The sequence below is a fragment of the Puntigrus tetrazona genome, chromosome 19 (assembly GCF_018831695.1).
Source record: "Puntigrus tetrazona isolate hp1 chromosome 19, ASM1883169v1, whole genome shotgun sequence".
Classification (NCBI taxonomy): domain Eukaryota; kingdom Metazoa; phylum Chordata; class Actinopteri; order Cypriniformes; family Cyprinidae; genus Puntigrus; species Puntigrus tetrazona.
The window spans coordinates 19,143,357-19,162,654 of NC_056717.1; the positions used below are offsets into that span (position 1 = coordinate 19,143,357).

General features: G+C 36.5%; 1 protein-coding gene across 3 annotated transcripts in view; it reads left to right on the forward strand.

Moving 5' to 3' along the window:
• trappc9 (trafficking protein particle complex subunit 9) overlaps positions 1–19,298 on the forward strand; it is a 173,353-nt gene that overhangs the window by 53,743 nt on the left and 100,312 nt on the right. For all 3 annotated transcript variants that reach the window (XM_043218057.1, XM_043218055.1, XM_043218056.1), the window contains 3 exons: positions 3,400–3,526; positions 3,931–4,063; positions 7,650–7,801. In XM_043218057.1, coding sequence (XP_043073992.1) covers positions 3,400–3,526; positions 3,931–4,063; positions 7,650–7,801 — 412 coding nt within the window. The remainder of the gene's footprint in view (positions 1–3,399; positions 3,527–3,930; positions 4,064–7,649; positions 7,802–19,298) is intronic.

The window sequence follows — 19,298 nt, forward strand, 5'->3', positions numbered from 1 at the left end:
AGCATCACACCCGCAGACTCAAAGGTTAAACTCCTATCCAGAAGGGTTTTTGTCCTTTCTCACCAGGGATGGACTTAACTGTAGATGTGTATTTGTGCCGAAGGAAAAATGATTGAATAGGTGAGCTGTGTTGTTCCAGACATGCCCAGATCCGCCCCAGATGGGATCAGCGTGAGACCCTATCAAACCTCTGATGGTGCCAGGATGATCCAGTGTGACCTTACTGCTGACCTCATGTCAAGCACAAGTTCAGCATCTTCTGCTAGGCTTTGACTAAATAAAAGAAAGAAAGAAAGAAAAAACTACATTAATTAAAAAGATGTATTTGTAAAATTGTATAAATAATAATATAATTGATATATGTGTGTGTGTGTGTATATATATATATATATATATATATATATATATATATATATATATATATATATATATATATATATATATATATATATATATATATGTATGTATGTTATATTTTTATATATATTTATTTATATACATACAAACTAAGACACATTTTTACAAACACATAAAATAAAATATAAGAAGATATACTTGAAAGTATTTACTGTATGTTTGTGTGTGTGTGTATATATATATATATATATATATATATATATATATATATATATATATATATATATATATATATATATATATATACTGTACACATACATATGTAATGTAAACAAAAGCATTTATTTGGATCGTTTGATAGCACTAGTGTATATATATGTATGTATGTGTGTGTGTGTGTGTGTGTGTGTGTGTGTGTATATATATATATATATATATATATATATATATATATATATATATATATATATATATATATATATATATATATAATTAAATGTGATTAATACCTTTAGATACATCTCTCATTTACTAATGTCAATTCCTGCTTTGAAAATATTTCTCTTCTAGGTATTAATTTCATTCACCCTCAGTTTAATTAAGTGCCTATGATTATGTTACAGTGCTTTTGAAAATGGCTTGTATAATTTTTGTCTGGTGGAACAGGGAAAAAAACTGCAAATATTTCAACAGGGCCTTTGTAGCAGCCGATGAAAGTCTGCTGTTGAAAAGAACAGATCGTTAGCATTAGCTGTCGAGCTAATTAACCTTTTCAAGAAGAAAATGCAAATGAGTTATTTCGAAATACGGTTTATGCCGTAGCGAAACCCCCCGCATAATATGTGGTTTTACTTAAAGCATTTTACAGGCTAGACTCTTACAACTAGACTTCAGAGCTAAACATGTCATTTTAATTAAGTTTTTACTATGTGTCTTTATTGCAAAGCTTCTCAATGGTTCAAGGTCTGAATGAGAGATATCTAAGTTCATGTTTCCACTGTCTAACTGGAGAGTGCAGTTGATAAAGTAGCTTTAAGTGATTGTAGGCATTTTACTAACTTCAGTCAGGCTTGATTTAAAAAAATAAATAACATTGTACTGAAATATTTCAATTAAGGTGAAACAAAAAGTAAAAGTTAATAGTTTTATTTAATAAAAAATCTGGATATATATATCCATATTCACATGCAACGTGCTTTGGAGTCCCAAAAAAAAAATTTCATGCATGCATGTGTGTATATATATATATATATATATATATATATATATATATATATGCATACATGCATGCATGCATGCATGCATGTGTGAAATTTTTTTTTTTTTGTACTCCAAAGCACGTTGCATGTGAAATGGAATTTCAATTTGCTGGAGTAAAATGGCTCGACATTAAAGCCCCGTGTTATCTTCTCTTTGGATAGATATAAAAGTTTCATGTCACAGAGACATGTGACACTGAGTATATCGGATATCAGAAGAAATGGAAAATTCTTGTTTCTTTCCTGTCGAGTCCAGAGTTTAATGGTTTCATTCAGGCTAATATGATAAAAAATCCCATAAAGCACATTTGGTGGAGTCTGAATGATGTCTGGAGTATGAATAGAAAGCGGGAAAACTCTCCGCGGAGAGCAGCTCGACTTCTCAGGGCACGGTAATAATCGGCCCTCACCTCCACGACGAAGGTGTAAGCGTCTCGTTTTCAATCTGTCTCTGCCTCTCGCTCTCATCTGCCGCTGTGATTCTGCTAACGCCGTTTCCTTTCTCTGTAGTGCTGTGAACAAGAGCAATTTTCTCCATGGGTAATGGGTAGAGCACGCTGGGAGTGATTTCATCTCCTGCATATCAGATGGATATCAGGATGATTGATTATGTGATGTTTGGAGTAAAAAAACGAGAAGAGAAAGAAAACCAAAAAATGTTAAACCGTTGGTCTGTCACCTGTCTTTTGGTTCTGCTTTGTTTCTGCATCTCTTTATTGTCTTGTCGTTATCGTTAACACACACCAAGACAAAAACATAAAGCTTTAAAACATTGACTATTTATGTATTCTGCAAAAAAAAATCTCATTTGAATTAGGAAATTTAAATTGGAAAATTTAAATGCCAAACAACATATTTTCTGCTCGGTTTTTATCATATGTTCTTGTTATTTTTGCTGTATTGGGTAAGTATATGTGTTTTTTTTTTTTTTTAAACGTGAAGTGCTGGCTTGTGAAAATGTCACGTGCTGTTTATGTTAATTGTCACCTTTTTGCTCCGAGGACGTTGAATGATTTGTTTTGCGTTCATGTGTTTTATCTTTTAATAACATCCACATGCGCATGACTTTCTGATTCTGTCCTTGAAAAGCTGTCGGTGGCTGCGTTTGTTTTACATTTAGTCTGCCTTTTAATTGCATTTTTTTCTCCTTTGGTGAGAAAACACCATAAGTCAGGAAAAAGAGAACAATTTAATGACCAAATTCTTCAGGTGCCGAGCAGTAATACATTATTATTAACGCAGCTTACTGAGCTAATAATACAATACAGGCTTTTAGCCCACAGTGATTATTTCATTCAGAAATCATTTTATTGATATTTAAATGTATTTTTAACATTTTTTATTATTTACAAATTATTATAGTTATTATATATTATAATTATTATAATTATTTATAAATGTTATATTGTTCAAAAGTCAATTTAAGTATTTTTTTAAACTTTTTAGTTATTTTTATGGTTATATCTATTTTTGATTATTTTCTGTTTAATACCAATATATAATTTTATTATTATTTTTGTAAAAAATTTTATTATTTCTTAATGGTTTATTTTAATTAATTAATTTTTATTATCATTTATTAATATGATTATTGCTTTGTTTATTGGCATTAAACTCAAAATAATACAAATAATAGTTCATTACCCATTCTTGTGTTCTTTCTTACATGGAACACAATAGGAGATATTAAGCCGAACGCATGCATATAATAAAAAAAAAATGATGCTGTATACTGAGCACTCACTATATACTGACCGCTGTACTCTGTGATTGTGTTCATCAGGGTCTGTTGACATCAGGTGTAGATTTTGAGTCTCTTCCTGCTGCTCTGTCTCTGCCAGCCGAGTCTGGTCTGTATCCGGTTACTCTGGTTGGAGTTCCTCGCACCGCAGGCAACATCACAATCAACGGTGAGCTTTACAACATAAAACAGCAATTTAACTTCAGCAGCAAACAGAACGGGATTGCTATTGATTGGGAATTGATTGTCTCATAAATATATATTGTGTAATTAAACAGATGTTAATTTGTTAAATTGAACCGACTACATGAAAAAAAACCCACATGCACCATAATGCAGGAATCAAGTTTGCTTCAAACTGAAAAACAAGTTCCCCCTGCTTGAACAAACCAGCTCAATATCCTCTCGTTAAAACGGGATAAACTCATTGATCCCTGCTTTATGGCCGCTCTTAACGTCTACAAATCACAAGCGTGTTTCAAAGCACTTTAATGAGCTCTAATTGCCTTCAGATGATTAGCGCGGCCTGTTGTTATGGAGCATGTTTAAATCGGGTTTCGGCTAATATTGCAGGGTATCACACGTCCGTGTTTGGGGTGAGCAGCGACTGTCTTCTGGAGGGTCTGGTGGGGGTGAAGAGCAGCGGCTGCATGGTGGAGGTGGTGCCGTCGCTCCCACGGCTGCAGCTCTGCACGTCCTTACCCAGGTAAATTAAAAAAAACGGCGATTTAATTAGATCTCATTGTCTTAGGTTGTTTGAGCTGCTCTAACCCGCTTGCAAAACCCAGTTCTATGGAGATGTGACTTTGCTCAGTGCTGTCACAAATCAGAGGAAGTTGTTCGGGTGGTTATTCTCAGCTCAGACATCATGCCCGATTGCTCATGGGAAGCCCACGGACCGCCTGATGCATATTGCACACAAAAATAAAGTTCTGGCAGAGAATCTTGTTGTGATTGGCTGGCTGCTGTTGGCAGGTTTATGCTGCAAATTTATGCCGTAAACTTCATGTTGTGGATTCTTCGAAACATGCGAAAGATTATTTGAATAAGTTACCACAGTGTTTTAAGCCATAATCATACTCTATGTATGTATGAATCATATCGTAATCATACCCTAATATATTTAGAACTCATTTATTTCTTACTACATTAAATATGATATAAAACTATTGACATGTTTACTGACGTGTCGTTTGAGACTTACTGATGTAAAAGCTATTATTGAACTTTATTTCACTTTGCTTAATAATAAGCCTAAAATGTGTTTCAATGTCGCTGTTGATAAGGATTGCATGGTGATTTGTATGATTAATATTAACATGAATATAAAGGCAAGATATTTAAAGTGTACCTGCAGTATACTTGCAATAGTATACTTCCACTTTAGCACAATCACATATACGTCAGTATACCTTTAGTTAGACCTTGGCACTATTTTTGCACAATTAAAGTGCATTAAGTACAAAAGCAGCTATTCCAGTTTAGCAGATTTGATGTATTCCAGTTTAGTATAGCAAACGTACAGTTGCAGGGTAATTGCTAGTACTTAAGTGTTTAAATGTATTTGTGTTATAATTAACCTGAGATAAATGTATTTTAAAGACATTTAGGTATATTTAATTATCAGTAGATTTATAAAAAAATAAATATATAAAAAAATCTAATGCAGTGTATATATGTGTTCTGGTGAAAGTGAGGAACTGCAGTAAAGAGACTAAAGATGATGAAGCGGCTGCTTGTGAAGGTATCTGGGGACAGAACACTTTATACGTGTGTGTGTGTGTGTGTGTGTGTGTGTGTGTGTTGAGGTGAATTCCTTCTTACTGTTCCCACTGCTGTCATACTGTGCTGTCATAACCTCCCAGACTCTCAAACCTTAAGGGACCTTTTCTTCGTCTTCTTCTTCGTCTTCTTCTTCGTCTTCTTCTTCTTCTTCTTCTTCTCTTCTTGATCAGCTGGTGTTTCGGACGTTTTTTGTGTGGATATTTTTTAGTATTGTCAGTTTGCCATCAGTTCACACAGGTGTCCTAGCGGAGTATAACCACAGGTCACCAACACGATCCACTAACATCTGACCAGAATGGTTCACAATACATAGTCTTTGTTTCGTCATATTCGGTTTAAAAGTCTAATTTACAGCCTGTGATGACACACATGGGCTAATTCTACACTGTTTTGTGCTGTATTTATCATGCTGGTCCGGCTAATGTGCTCGCATGTTCTAGCATAAATCAACAAATTGTGAAAAAGACTACTTTTAATTTCAAGGCAGTGTTACAGCTGCCATATTGAGTTACAGTTTCTTACATTTATCTTTATATGTCTCTTCCCTTCATAAACTCTCTATGTTCAGTGCCATTATAAAACAAGATTTGTTTTGAATTTCCCTTCTTTAATTTTAGCACAAGAACCTTTTTTTCCACACTTTTATGCATCCATTACAGCAGAATACTCTTTCTTTTTCTCCGCCCCAACTCTTTTCACTTTTTTTTTTCCTTTTAATATGGTTTGTTAGAGAAGATTTTGGCAGGCTGAAGACACTGGATGATCTCAAAGCATCCAGAGCTAATTACAGTGATTCCTTATAGGCCCACGCACACACACACACACACACACACACTAACGCACACACACACATACATTCATAGTCTTATATTGCATTTGACAGCATTGTCAGTCATTTTAATCATGTTTAGCTCTGCAGAGGCCGCTGTAAACATATTCATTCTGAAGTACATTCAAAATATTATTCTTTAACTTGAATGAATCAGTCTGAAATGACATTCTGAATTAAATGAAATTGGTTTGTTTAGTGTGGCTCTGCTGGAATAAAGGTTGAGTCAGAGACATAATAAGAGGGAGGAGACGAAGTACCCTTAAAAATGATTTGGAGAATCCATAACTCCAAGTATGGCAGCATTAGAATTGTAAGTTATCTTTTGCATAGTTTATATAGTCTTGAATGTACATTGCATTTACACTGTTGAAAACTACAGCTTTTAAGATCAAATTCATGATATCAGCGATTAAAAATGTTTTAATAATCTGTTTTGGTATTTTAACTGTCAAAGTTTTTTTCTTATAGGAGCTTTTAGTTTTTTTTATGACAGGAGAATGAGGCAATTTATGCATATCTTGTGTTGTGAATTGATATTTCAGAAAGCTTCCATGGAGCACTTGGCTTTCATTCTTTCGCTTTCTTTTGAGCTTTTTAGAGCCAAACATCTGTCTGAATAGACAAGAACAGCACATGAAAATCAGATTAAAACTTTTAAGCAATTGGTTGTTTAGGCTCCCTGAGTGAACAAACAGGGAAACTGATTTATTTCTAAAGCCTTAAGGTGTTCTCTTATTTTGAAGACTTACAATGATAAATTAGAATTTTGCTGCATACATCTATCTTCAACTAGATGGCATTGCTAAACTAGGGGGGATGTAAGAAGGCAAGCCACATGAGAAATCACTAAGGCGAAGCCCTAATAAGGCGATTGACTCTTTTAATTGAAAAAGTGCTATAGAATAAAAGGTTCCACCTTTCAATTAAAAGAGCCATTGACCTTATTGACATGACCATCAGCCGGTCTTTAAAACAGTCCTCTAGGACGTGCATTAGCCGGACTAACATGAAAATATGTTTAGCGATATGTAGGAAGCAAAGCTATTTTTATGATGTTTTTTTGATTGGTGACTGATATGTTATTAAGATTATTAAGCGTAGAAAAAATCATTCGTTTTTATACTTCCACAATACTGCTTTGACTATAAAATCATTTATTTACTTCCTTAAATGTTTGTTTGTTTGTTTGTTTATTAATATACTTAGCAATTTGCATATTTATTTATTTAGGACATTGGGGATGTAAAGGGCTTCAATCTGAGAATGCAGTTTCAATGTAATGAATATGCAAATTAATTATTGATTATAATTGCTATAATAATAACCCGGTGTTTTGCAGTTATTTATTCAGCAGACACTTTTCTCCTCAGGTACACACTGAAATGATTGCATTATTATTATCCGAAGCAATCAAAAGTCCATGATAACTTTTTCTTTTTAACTGTTTAATCTCTAACTTTCCGTTTTTTGGTGCATTTTCCCACTGTGTTTTAAATTGTGCCTGCATTTATGTTTGTGTTCCTAGCATGTCTTTCAACGTTTAGAATAATGCCAAAATACTAAAAATCAGTATATTATGATTCATCGCAAATCGCTTTCAGAGTAATTATTCAAACCCCTAATGGACATTTAAAGATTTTACGCTGTGTATTTTTTTTTTTTTGTCTTGGTCCAGGTCAGCTCATCAGTCCAGTGAAGACCTGTCCACCAGCGTGTCTCTGCAGCTGTTTAACGGAGAAACGCAGCAGCTGACCATCACTCTTGAGAATATCGGCACAGAGACGCTGAATACCCTGGAGCTGACGGCTAAAACCCTCAGCACTAAAGGTACACGCAACACGCAGTCTAAACGCAGAGCCACTATTTATCGAGCGGTAAATGCCGCAGCGTTTTTGATACGACACGCGTCCTGTAATGGGACGGAGGTTCAAAGGCTCCGTTGATTGTTGCGAGTTGGTAATAGAGTCTGTGCATTAGTCTGATCACTCGAGCCCATCTGAGATTTCCCCGTGACTCCACTGGTTTGATGTGCTCTCTCTTTGAATAAAGACGTCTGCTTTTATGCACCTCTGTCTCTGAGTCTTTGAGGATGGAAAATAAGACTGTGCAGTGCTCTTAGTGGTATTCCACACACATGCGAACATGAAAAGCGTTGTCTTTGGACTCTCTGTATATGTGTGTTTGTGTGTGTGTGTCTCCTCTAATCCCAGACTGCTTTCAGCATCGGTGACTGAGCAGGTGGCCTCTACAGGCACAGACACACACACACTGCCTTTCCTTTGAAGTTGTTGTGGAGGTGTCCTTTGACTGAGCCGTGTGTGTATGTGTGTGTGGATGTACTTAGCAGTACTTTAGTGAGGGATTTGTCCCCAGAAAGAAGTAAATTGGACAAAATATCACTATATAGGGACATTTGTGAACATATTTATTTGGAAAAAACGCTATTATATCAAGAATATTTAACTAATTGTTCAACAGTCAAGGTTTTTTTATCCATCCATCCATCCATCCATCCATCCATCCATTCATCCACCCATCCATTCATCCACCCATCCATCATCCACCCATCCAACCATCCAACCATCCATCCATCCATCCATCCATCCATCCACCCATCCATCCACCCATCCATCCACCCATCCACCCATCCATCCATCCATCCATCCATCCATCCACCCATCCATCCACCCATCCACCCATCCATCCATCCATCCATCCACCCATCCACCCATCCACCCATACATCCATCCATCCATCCATCCGGCATTTTATTGTTCTATCATTTTATTTTTGATTCTGTCTTTTCCATCCATCCATCCATCCATCCATCCATCCATCCATCCATCCATCCGTGGTTGCCAGGGACTTTTGAGGGTTGCATAAAAAAAGACTAAAGATAAAATATTTGTACACCTGTTTTCTGTCTTGTTTATTATCTGGCAGGTGAAGATTGTAAAACGAGACACACGTTGGATTGTAAGAGTTAAAATATAGGGTTTGTTCGACCTAAAATATGAGCAGTAGTTATAGCAATGCTTGACTTGGCTAGAATTGGAAGAAATGAATTTGTTCAAAAATTTGTAATTTATGAGAGGAATGATTTTGTATTTTACTGTTATGTTTTATGTAAGAAGGCTTGTCAAGCTTGAGTGGTTCTATCTGATGGGACATGATATCTGAAATAAGAAAATAACCAACATCTGTTCAGGCATCCTATTGGTCGGATTTCTCTACATTCAGGAAAAAAAGAACGTCAGTTTGTTTTTGAAACTCAGACAGAATTACTTTCCAAATGTAGTAAATGATTGTGTTGTCACGTTCACGTTAGTCTCTCAGAGCTGATCTTTTGACTGTTGGCAGGTCTAGTTCACTTCGCAGATTATTCTGACCAAGAATCACCCGTTTTAAGTTGTTTTTAATTGCTTAAATCAAATGCATTCGTTCACACCTGCCAAAACACCTGCAAAAAGCACCTGTGTGGTTTGCAATGATTGAAGAAATGCAATTGAATTGCATTTTGTTGGTTATTAATGCTGAAAGATATGGATTGGTTGCGTCCCTACAGAGGTTTACTCACTCAGTTGAATATTGCATGGCGTGATTTTTCAAAACATCCTGAGGGTGAGTTCACACACACATTTGTTTGTATATCGTCTCTCTCTTTTGAGAGTTGAAATGCCCAAGAGTAGAGCGAGAGAGACGGAGAGACAGTGAGATGATCTCCTGAAGGCTGCGGTACAACTATAAATATCATGTCTAGTTTCCTACTAACTGTTGACATGGCCAAAGGAAAAGAAACCAGGAGAGAGAAAGAATATCCATGAATCGTGTCCCATTTGGATCTGGAAATGTCAAAGCACTTGGTGTCTCTGCTGTGCATAAACCAGGATCTCCAGACACTAACTAGCTCACCTGTCTGTTTCACATCTTGGGTTTTATAACTAAACATTTCTAAATTTGAAAAATACGTCTCTAAGTATGCAAGAGCTTGGATGTTGTTATTATGCAAACAATTTTATTTCATTATACATTGCATACCAAATGCCAATCATAAAAATGTGTTATATTATATTATAGTATATTATGATGGTTAAAGCTCTGCTGAATATAATTTCATATTTTCTAAAAAAAATAATAAAATAATTAGTTAAATTAATGAATAAAAATGTTTTAATATCAATAAAATTTTTTGTATTTTTTACACAGTATTTGTATGTCTTACATATTTATGCTAATTGCTGGCTTAACAACATCTTTATAGGGGATGCTATAAAGCTCATTTCAGCCAAAAGTGAGGGAAGTGATAGAGGGATGGAGAAGAGGAAGTGGATGTAGACAGGAAATGAGAAGCTAGGAGCTGCTGTGGTTTAATTGAGGAAGATAGTTCTGGGCACGACGACCATGATTGAATTCTCATAAGGTCACTTCAGCTCTACATTCACTTACAGTAGTTTTTATGTTTTTTCTCGTTCTCTCTATGTCTTTCCCTCTTCTGTTGCCGGAGCAAATTGTCCCTGTGGCAAATGACCCTCATGTGGAAATCAAAGTGATTCTTTATTGCGGCATGAAGCTAATGATGTTTTCTTCCTTGATGAGCCTACAGGTCTGGACCTGTGGGCTCATCAACAGCCACCAAACACAAGTCTCAAACCTCCACAATTATAATGTCCTCTCTGCTTTTTGAACTCGATACAGAACAATGCCCCGAAAACATCTCCAGTGGGTAGAGCACAAAGCCTTTTAGCGTGTATATGTTTTGATATATATGTTGTTGTGTTTGGTTTTGGCACTCTTTTGGTAAGAAAATGTCTTTTACTTTTTTTTTTTTTTTTATCTAAATAAAAATGATTAAACAGTTAAATCTCAAATGAATTCGAAAAACTGATTCAGACCTACTTGGTTACATGTTCATCGAATTTATTTATCAAAATAATTGTTCTTTCACAAATCAGACACCAGCAGATTTGATTCGAAATAGCAGTTTCACAGAGGGAGTCAGTCTGAATTGCGATCTGATTTTTCGAATCTGATTTGGGCTGAACAACAAAATGATTCTGACCGAATCATGAACCATGATTAACCAGATCGTACTGAATCATGAGCGATAAACTGCAAACTACTTTACGCTAAATCATGAAACGGTTTTGGCCATAATCATGCACAGGTCTGGACCACAAACTAATTGTACTGAATCATGAATGATTCAGAATCAGTCACAGGTTCAGTTAGTTTCAGACTGAACCATGAAACTATTTGGGCTGAACCACAAACCTATTCACATTCAAAGTGAACCGCAAACCGATTCAGACCTATTTGCTTACCCATCTGACAAATCCACTGGAAAAACCTTGCAAGTTCAGTTTCTAAACAGCCGACAGAAAATAACACACGCCGGATTTCTGAAGTATTTCCAGGAAAAATGTGATGTGAAAATGCCCTTGCAGTCTATCTTTCACCAGACACGTTTAGTGAGCGGATCTGTCTATGTTCTCTCTGCTTAAGAGAGGGCCACTTTGACAGAAAACGTCAGACCTGGCAGCTTCTGGACTCGTTTACCGCATTTCTTTCTCTCTCACCTTCTCTCTTGTTTCTCCGTCCTCTAGTGAGTCTCTACAGGTACTCGAGCGCTCAAGAGCAACCCGAGCTTGTTTCCCAGGCAGCCTGAAGGTAAAGGAACACACACGCGCTCTCGATTTTCCTCCGTCGCAGGTATCGAGCCAGAAACGGGCGCCGTATTTGACATTGAATATGACTGAACAGAAAGCTGAGGAATGAGATATGGGGATGGACCGCATCCTGTGCCGCCCACAGCAGTCTTTATTTATGCCACCTGATACAGAAACCTCCATACCTGCACCCATATGCGGCGCCGCCGCTATATTTCACCCCTGACAGCGTGTTCCAAATGAAAAATGATATTCCTCAGGTCTTTGTAGTGTTGGAAGAAAACATTTTCCCCGTCTTTGTGAGGATCGCACCGGCTTTTTCTTTTGTTAGTTAACTTCAATAATTGCTTTAGGTGGAGTTTTCCTGTTTCGGCTGAGTCCTGGCCTCAAAACTCATAACCTGATTTAGCTTTCCGCATTGTCCTGTCTTCCTACGCTTATCAAAACAGCGGTGCGGGACGCAATCATAAATCCCTCTGTCAAACTTTATCTACCGTAAGCTCAGCATGCAGTCAGTCTCTCCGGGACGGGCCTATCTGCAGTGTGATGTGATGCAGCTTGACTGAAGTTCATTCCACTCCGGTGGAGACACAAGGACGTGCACTTCAGTTCCCTTTTTAGCCGTCCCCGTTATGATTGGCGTTCTGTCGCGCTGTCAAAAACACTCGCCTGTTGACCTGCTGTGTGTGTGGTCGAGACTTGGCTCCGGTGAGCAGATCTGTGAATCACCTGCAGTTTTGTCTCTTTCCATCTTGATGATGTTCAGGCACTCCTCTTGCTCTTTTGGTAGTTCCATGTGCTCTTGCTTCCTGTTGATTTCATTTTCAGGTGTCTTCTGCTGTTTTCTATTGAGGACGTGTTTGTGTTTTGCTTTATCTTAACCCCTGCTTCGTTTTTACATTTTAGAAGGATTTTTTAGTTTTCATGCCAAGCTAAATTAATAATGTTAAAGTGGTAAATTTTCAGTTGGTTAACATTTGTTATTGCATTAGATCATGAACTGACAAGGAAATAGAGATCAGTTTGTTTTATGTATGCATTTACGCATGGATTTGTTGATTTGATTAATGTATGTATTGATGGATCTTTGTAATTTATGAATTTATTAATCTGTGTTAATATTAAAGTGCTCCTATTATGGGTTATGAAAGGGTTCGTATTTGGTTTTGAGAGTCCCGAACTACAGGTCGACATACATGCAAGGTCAAAAAAACACTTTTTATGTTCTTATAATATGATTTCTTTTTACCCTATTTGTTCAACGACTTCTAATCGGAATTAATGCATCCATAAGTGCTACCTAGTTGGAAAGAATGAGTTTGTTTTTTTTATTCAGACCACTGTGAAAAAACCAACAAGTGGACACCTGGGCGAAAAAATGCTAATGTTTTATTTAGGGACTTGCTTTAAAAAAAGACTTGTTTCGATAATTCTTTTGAGAGACGATAACTTTATACGCAGTGCCCTTTTAGATTTAAAACTTTGCAGGATGTTTTCATTCACTTAAAGCTAAAGGCTCATTTTCAGAAATCCATAATAAGGCCACTTTGATTAATTAATATCGTACTATTCATAAATAACGGTGAACAGTTTAGTTATTTCTCATTTAGATTGGCATACATTTACACACTGCCCTTTGTTAAGCATTTGTTAAGTTATTGATGCATGTATGTATTCATTTATTTTCTATGCATTTATTAATTTAGGTTAATGTTAATTCATGAATATACTACTATTTATAGTTAGTTAACAGTGAACTATGTATCTGTTGATTTATTTATGCGCTTACACATGCATTTATTTACTTATGCATATAGCTACGCATTTGTTGTATTTATGCATGCATTTATTAATTTGGGTTAATGTTGGTTTATTAATTTTCTACTATTGTTAGTTAATTATTCTTATGAAGAATTAACTTGTTTTATTAGCTATTGCATTAACCATTAAACTTTATTATTGAACCTAAAAAAATTTTTATGTACGCAGCAGTATGTACTAACATATATGCTTATATTTGCATCAAAGTGTGAACTACTGCACCGTATTGTTTTAAGTATGCACTCTGATTGTTCTCTATGACCTCTTGTTAAGTAGGGAGATCCTATAATGCATACTCTTGTGCATACTTAGTACATGACATAGCATGCAGTGCCCTTAAAAGGGTGGAAGTGAAAAGTGGAGTTCTGGTCATATTGTAAAAAGTGACAACACAAACTATGAAAACATTTAATAATGAATATAAATGAAGAACATAACAAAGCGCAGCAGCTTTTTCTAAAGCATCTCGAAACAGTGGTCTGATTTGGTTGTTTACTAACTTTATTCGGCACTCAATTTGTAAAGCTATTTAAAACTGCGCTGATCCAATAATCTTCAAAAAAACAAATCCTGGGTCACATTAAATCCAGTAATCAGGCATCACAGTCTGATTGTGATGCATATAGATTAACATTTTTATGTAATCTAAATTAAAATCATTATTAATGCTCAGTATTATTGCTAAAATTACTTTAATGCATTATGCCAGGATTTTTGCTGATATTGTCCAAAACCCAATACAATGCCCTCTAAAAGTTTGCCTAGGGCACTGACAAACTTTTAGAAGTTTGTACACTTCTACTGCATAAAGTTTGCTAAAGTGATCTTATTGTAATATTGCCGTCCTTTAATCTGCACGTTTCCATCCATGGCTCTGACATTGTGTTTTCGCAAGCGTCAACAGCATACCAGTGCTAAAATGGCGAAAGTTCAGTAAAAGCATGCTAACTGTTCTGTCTCTGACGGCACAGATGAGCACAGAACACTATTTAGAGTCCTACTCTAAAAGGAGACAAGAGAGCGGTGCATTTATTGATATATTTATTGTACATTAAACATCCGATTTCTTTTCCCAGCTTTCCTTCGCATACCTAAACAACGTTTTCGTAACTTGTGTGTTTTTAAAAAACTCATGTGTATTTGACAGTGCGAGTGCAATAAGAGGTAAATGAAAACTTTAGTGCTCGCATCCCAAGTGACTTCCCAAGCTGCTTTCTGTGCGTGTTCGCTTCAGATGCTTCAATTTAAACTAACATAGTTTGATATGCATGATAGACACGATGAGGAGTATCTGAGACACAAGCTGTAAAGGCACAATCCTATTCTGAAAAAACAGGGAGGCCAGGGGAGAAGCAGCTCATTTGCATTTAAAGAGACATGCGGTAAAGCAGCGCGTTTATTCTTTTAAAATAGGCATAAGTGGTCTGCGGGGGTATTTTGAGCTAAAACTACTCGGACACATTGTGGGGATACCAGAGACTTATATTACGTATTGTAAAAAGGTGCATAAACTACCTTTCAGAAGTTTCAGAACAAAATGATAATAAATGGTTTCTTAGGGTCTAAGTGGGTCTTGAGCCCTCATCCAGACCACCACGTATACTCCAGACATGACCCGGGTTGTACTTTTATTTCCGCACTACATTCCGTTCCCTGGTGAAATGCTGGGTCATGATTGTGGCAGTAGATCAGATGGCAGCTCTCTGCGGGCTGAAGGAAGCTTTGAACGCTGTATGCCCCTCAAGCTCCTGCCAGCACTCCTAATTAAAACAGATTGCTAGACGCTTCAGTTAGCCTAAACACTACTACTCTTCTGGCTAGCCTAAATTCCCTGCAGTCTCAGGATGCTGACTACTGTTTTTGGGATTCGTGAAGTTCTTACTATGATATTGCCGGTCAAACATTTGGAATGATTAGAGTTTTAAAAAATACAGCAAAAATAGCAATATTCTGAAATAATATTATAATCTATATTAAAAAATAAAAATAAATTCAAATATAATGGATTCATGTCATTTAAACCTGAATTACTCCAGTTGTCAGTGTCGCATGGTCCTTGAGAAATCATTCTAATATTCAGCAGTTTCAGTTTTAACTTCTCCGTTAACAGTTTTTGCTGATTTAATATTTTTGTGAAAACCATTATGCATATTTTTGATATGCATTGATAAATAGAATTACATCATTTATATGAAATAGAAGTCATTATAAGCTATATAAATGATTTCGCTACCACTTCATTATCACTATCACTGTATTCACTATCATGGCTTCCACTATACACTTTCTGTATTTCTGAAGGACACTGGAGTAATGATGCTGAAAATTCGACTTCATCGCAGGAATAAATTACATTTAAAAAATATATAAAGTTGTAATAATATTTCACAATAAAGTGTTTTTAAATGAAATAAATGAAACCTTGGTAAGCATAAAAAAATATAAAAAAACGTAATTATTCTATTTTTTGTGCTTTTACACAACCTATGGTTAAGAGTATTTCTTACATGCACAGATAGCACTATGCCTTGCAGTTGCCAGCTTTGATACCAACCAAGAATTAAAATTGTACAATTTAGGCTGCATTTACATACAATTTAGGCCCCATGTCTAATCACTAATTGCAATATGCCAAGTTTCAGTATGTGCGTGCATGAATGAGTGTTTTTCGTTGTTGGCTAAACTAATCCTCTAACCGCTACACCGCCCCACAGTGCACTACAGAAATGGTACGGAGCTCCGTAAAGGCTTTAGACGACTCTGGAGTGTTTCGAAAAACTCTGAAAGGATTCCAGAAGAGCCCAGGGAGCTTTTCTGTGCACTCTCCATCCATGCGCATACACAGATTTTCTTGTAATAACTCTTCTGTGCGATGCACGCGCTGCCTTCAGGGGCTCAACCAGCATGTAGCGGTGGATGGTCCAATTAGGGCCTCTAATTACCCAGCAGTACTGTAATACATGGGAACAGAGCTACTGTTAGGATAAAAAGCTCTTGCTGTTTTTTTTTTTTTTGTTATTGTGGTCTAAGTGCTTTCGTAATCTTCGCCGAATGGACGGAGGCCATTAGAGTCGCGACTATCGTCAGAATATAGCTTTTGGTTCATATTCATCTGTGTTTTCTGCGTATAAAATGGTATTTATCATCAAGTTGTGACCCCCTGAGATGTGGAGTCATTGCTAACAGAGTGTGTACCATATATATATATTATTTTATATATTTTTTTCTTTTGTTAAGGCTATATTTGCTACTGGGATACATAAGAATGTTTTCCTCAAGCAGTGACGTCTGTGCTTTAAATGTCACCCCTGATATTTTTCGATGCTGCCTGCTTTTTCCTTCTAGACCAATAAAAGTTATTTTACTGAAGCACAATTCCTAGCTTTATTATGATGACATTGTGTCTGATTGCTTGATGAAGCTTTTTGTGCAGTACAGACTATAAAATAGAGCAATAGAAAAATATAAAATACAGTGCTGTAATAATGCAAGGCAGCAGAAGAATAGTGTAGCAAAAGCAATAAGTTTACCATAACCTAACACTTATTTAGCTATTTCTCTTTATTTTATTTTATTTTTTTATATATTATGATTTTTTTTGTTGTTGTTAAATTGTTACATTTATATTTGAATTTATTTTAATGCATAGAATTTTTATTTATTTTGCTTTATGTCATTTCATTTTATTTGACCCTTTCTTTGCGAAAATCTGTTATAATGTGAATCTTTCTCGTTCTGAACTTACAAGCTTCATGTCTTTGGAAGCGGAAAAACAGTCCTGCCAGAATTTTCTTTTTTTTTTTAAACAACATGCCAAGCACTATTCGCAAAGTCCAATATTTCCCGGAGAACTTGAAGTCAGTGGGAGATTTTCAAACATACCAAGAAGCTCTACAATATTTGTACAAGGCTTTTGGAATTCTTGGAAAGATTCTGTTGATCTCCAGAGACGTGTGAGAGGTTCTGGATGGAGAGGATTTGGATTTCTGATGTTCGTGGGTGGTTTTGGACAAAGGCCAGTGACAGATGTAGAAAGAGCAGATGGCAGCATGTCTTAACTAAAGAATGGAGGCCCGTAAGGAGCAGCCAAGGTCACCATGAACTCCAAATCACACACACAGAATGAGCCGTCAGGTTTAGAATGGTGGGTGTTGGCTGCAGCACCTTTGAAACGCTCCTCTCTCTCTCTCTCACACACACACACACACACACACACAGCGGTTGTTTTGGCTTGTCTGCAGCACGGTCTCCTGTAGCCCGCACAAGCAAACAATGAATAAAATATGAGCAGAGAGCGCTCTGATGAGACATCTGTGTACAAACACACGCAAGCTACAGTTTCTCCCTCCGCCAGCAGAGGGCAGAGAAAGCAGCGGGCAGATGCTGCATCCTTAAGCTCGGTTATGCTTCCATATTGAAAACATTGATTGTTAAACTTGTGCGACTTGCATCTTTATACCTTGCACTAGAAATATATACTTAGCTGGCAATGAAAACGTTACTTAGAGGTGGAGACGTGTGAAAACCGTTGCTGCATCTGCAACCTTATACTAAACCTTAAACTAAATTTAAGTTAGCAATTTAAACTGCAAAAAGTAAAGAAAAAATAATAAATATGAAGCCTTGATGTTTGAGGGGGTTATATTCAATAGATTGATGAAAAGATAGATGGAAGGTAGATGGACGGATAGACAGAAGAAGGATGAATAGATATCCGAAAGATGGATAGATATATGGATATAGATAGATAAGATGATGGATGGATGTAGATGGATAAATGGAAGGATGGATGGATGGTTGGTTGGTTGGAGGGAGGAATGGATACTGAAAGATAGATGGATGATATATGGATGGATAGTTGGGTGATGGATGTAGATAGATAAATGGATGGATTATAGATAGATGGATAAATGGATGTATGAATGGATAGATGGATATATGTGTAGATTATACATGAAGTAGTAAAAACATAGTCAAGGAAACACTTTATTTTGTTCTTGTGTTTGTGTTCCTCCTCCTTTTTCCATCTCCGTCTGATCTGCATCTCACAGTTTATCACTCAACATATGGAAATGCCCATTTCTTTCTTTCTCTCTGCAGCTATCAGTCTTTCTATCTGTCTTTCTCATCGACTCCAGATAGCGTTCAGTGTTGGCCTGGCTGTGTCTTTTTTTTTTTTTTTTTTTTTTATAGATGTATAATTTATGACCTTGGTCGTCGCAGTCTGTTTGATATCAGGCTGTGATTGATGGATGTCAGATTACATCAGCTGTCAGACTTTTTTTTGAAGTTAGCGATGGCGCTTTTCCCTTTGACGATGACATTTGCCGTGTACGACATATGGTGCAATATTAGGCAATGAAACCGTCTCATAACTAAAGGCCATTTGAGTAAACCCCTCACCCCAAGTACCAACGGATTCTGATTAAACCTGGATTTTCACCTTGTCGAACAATACGGACTTTCTACAAATTGAGTGGCTTAAGTCTGGTGGGCTTTTTCTGACCACCCGGAACACCTTAGCAACTAGGTGGAACACCATAGCAACGGTTTACAACTCCTTCAAAGCAGCATAGCAGTTCTCTGGAATTCATCTCTAGCATTCGTGTGTCGCGTAGGTGACTTTTTCACAGGCTAACGCGCAGTCACATTTATTTCAAGCGTAATTGTAGTTAAATATGTACGAGCTTTGTGTTTGTATGTGATTCTGTGTAATATTGAGGAGTTTATCGAAAGCGTGAAACTGTGCCTAGCTCTCCGTGAGAATCTCCTGGCCGAAGCAGCGACCTTTCACTGTCTAACCAGGCAGACGCACGTTTAGCTCAGGGCTTTGGGTT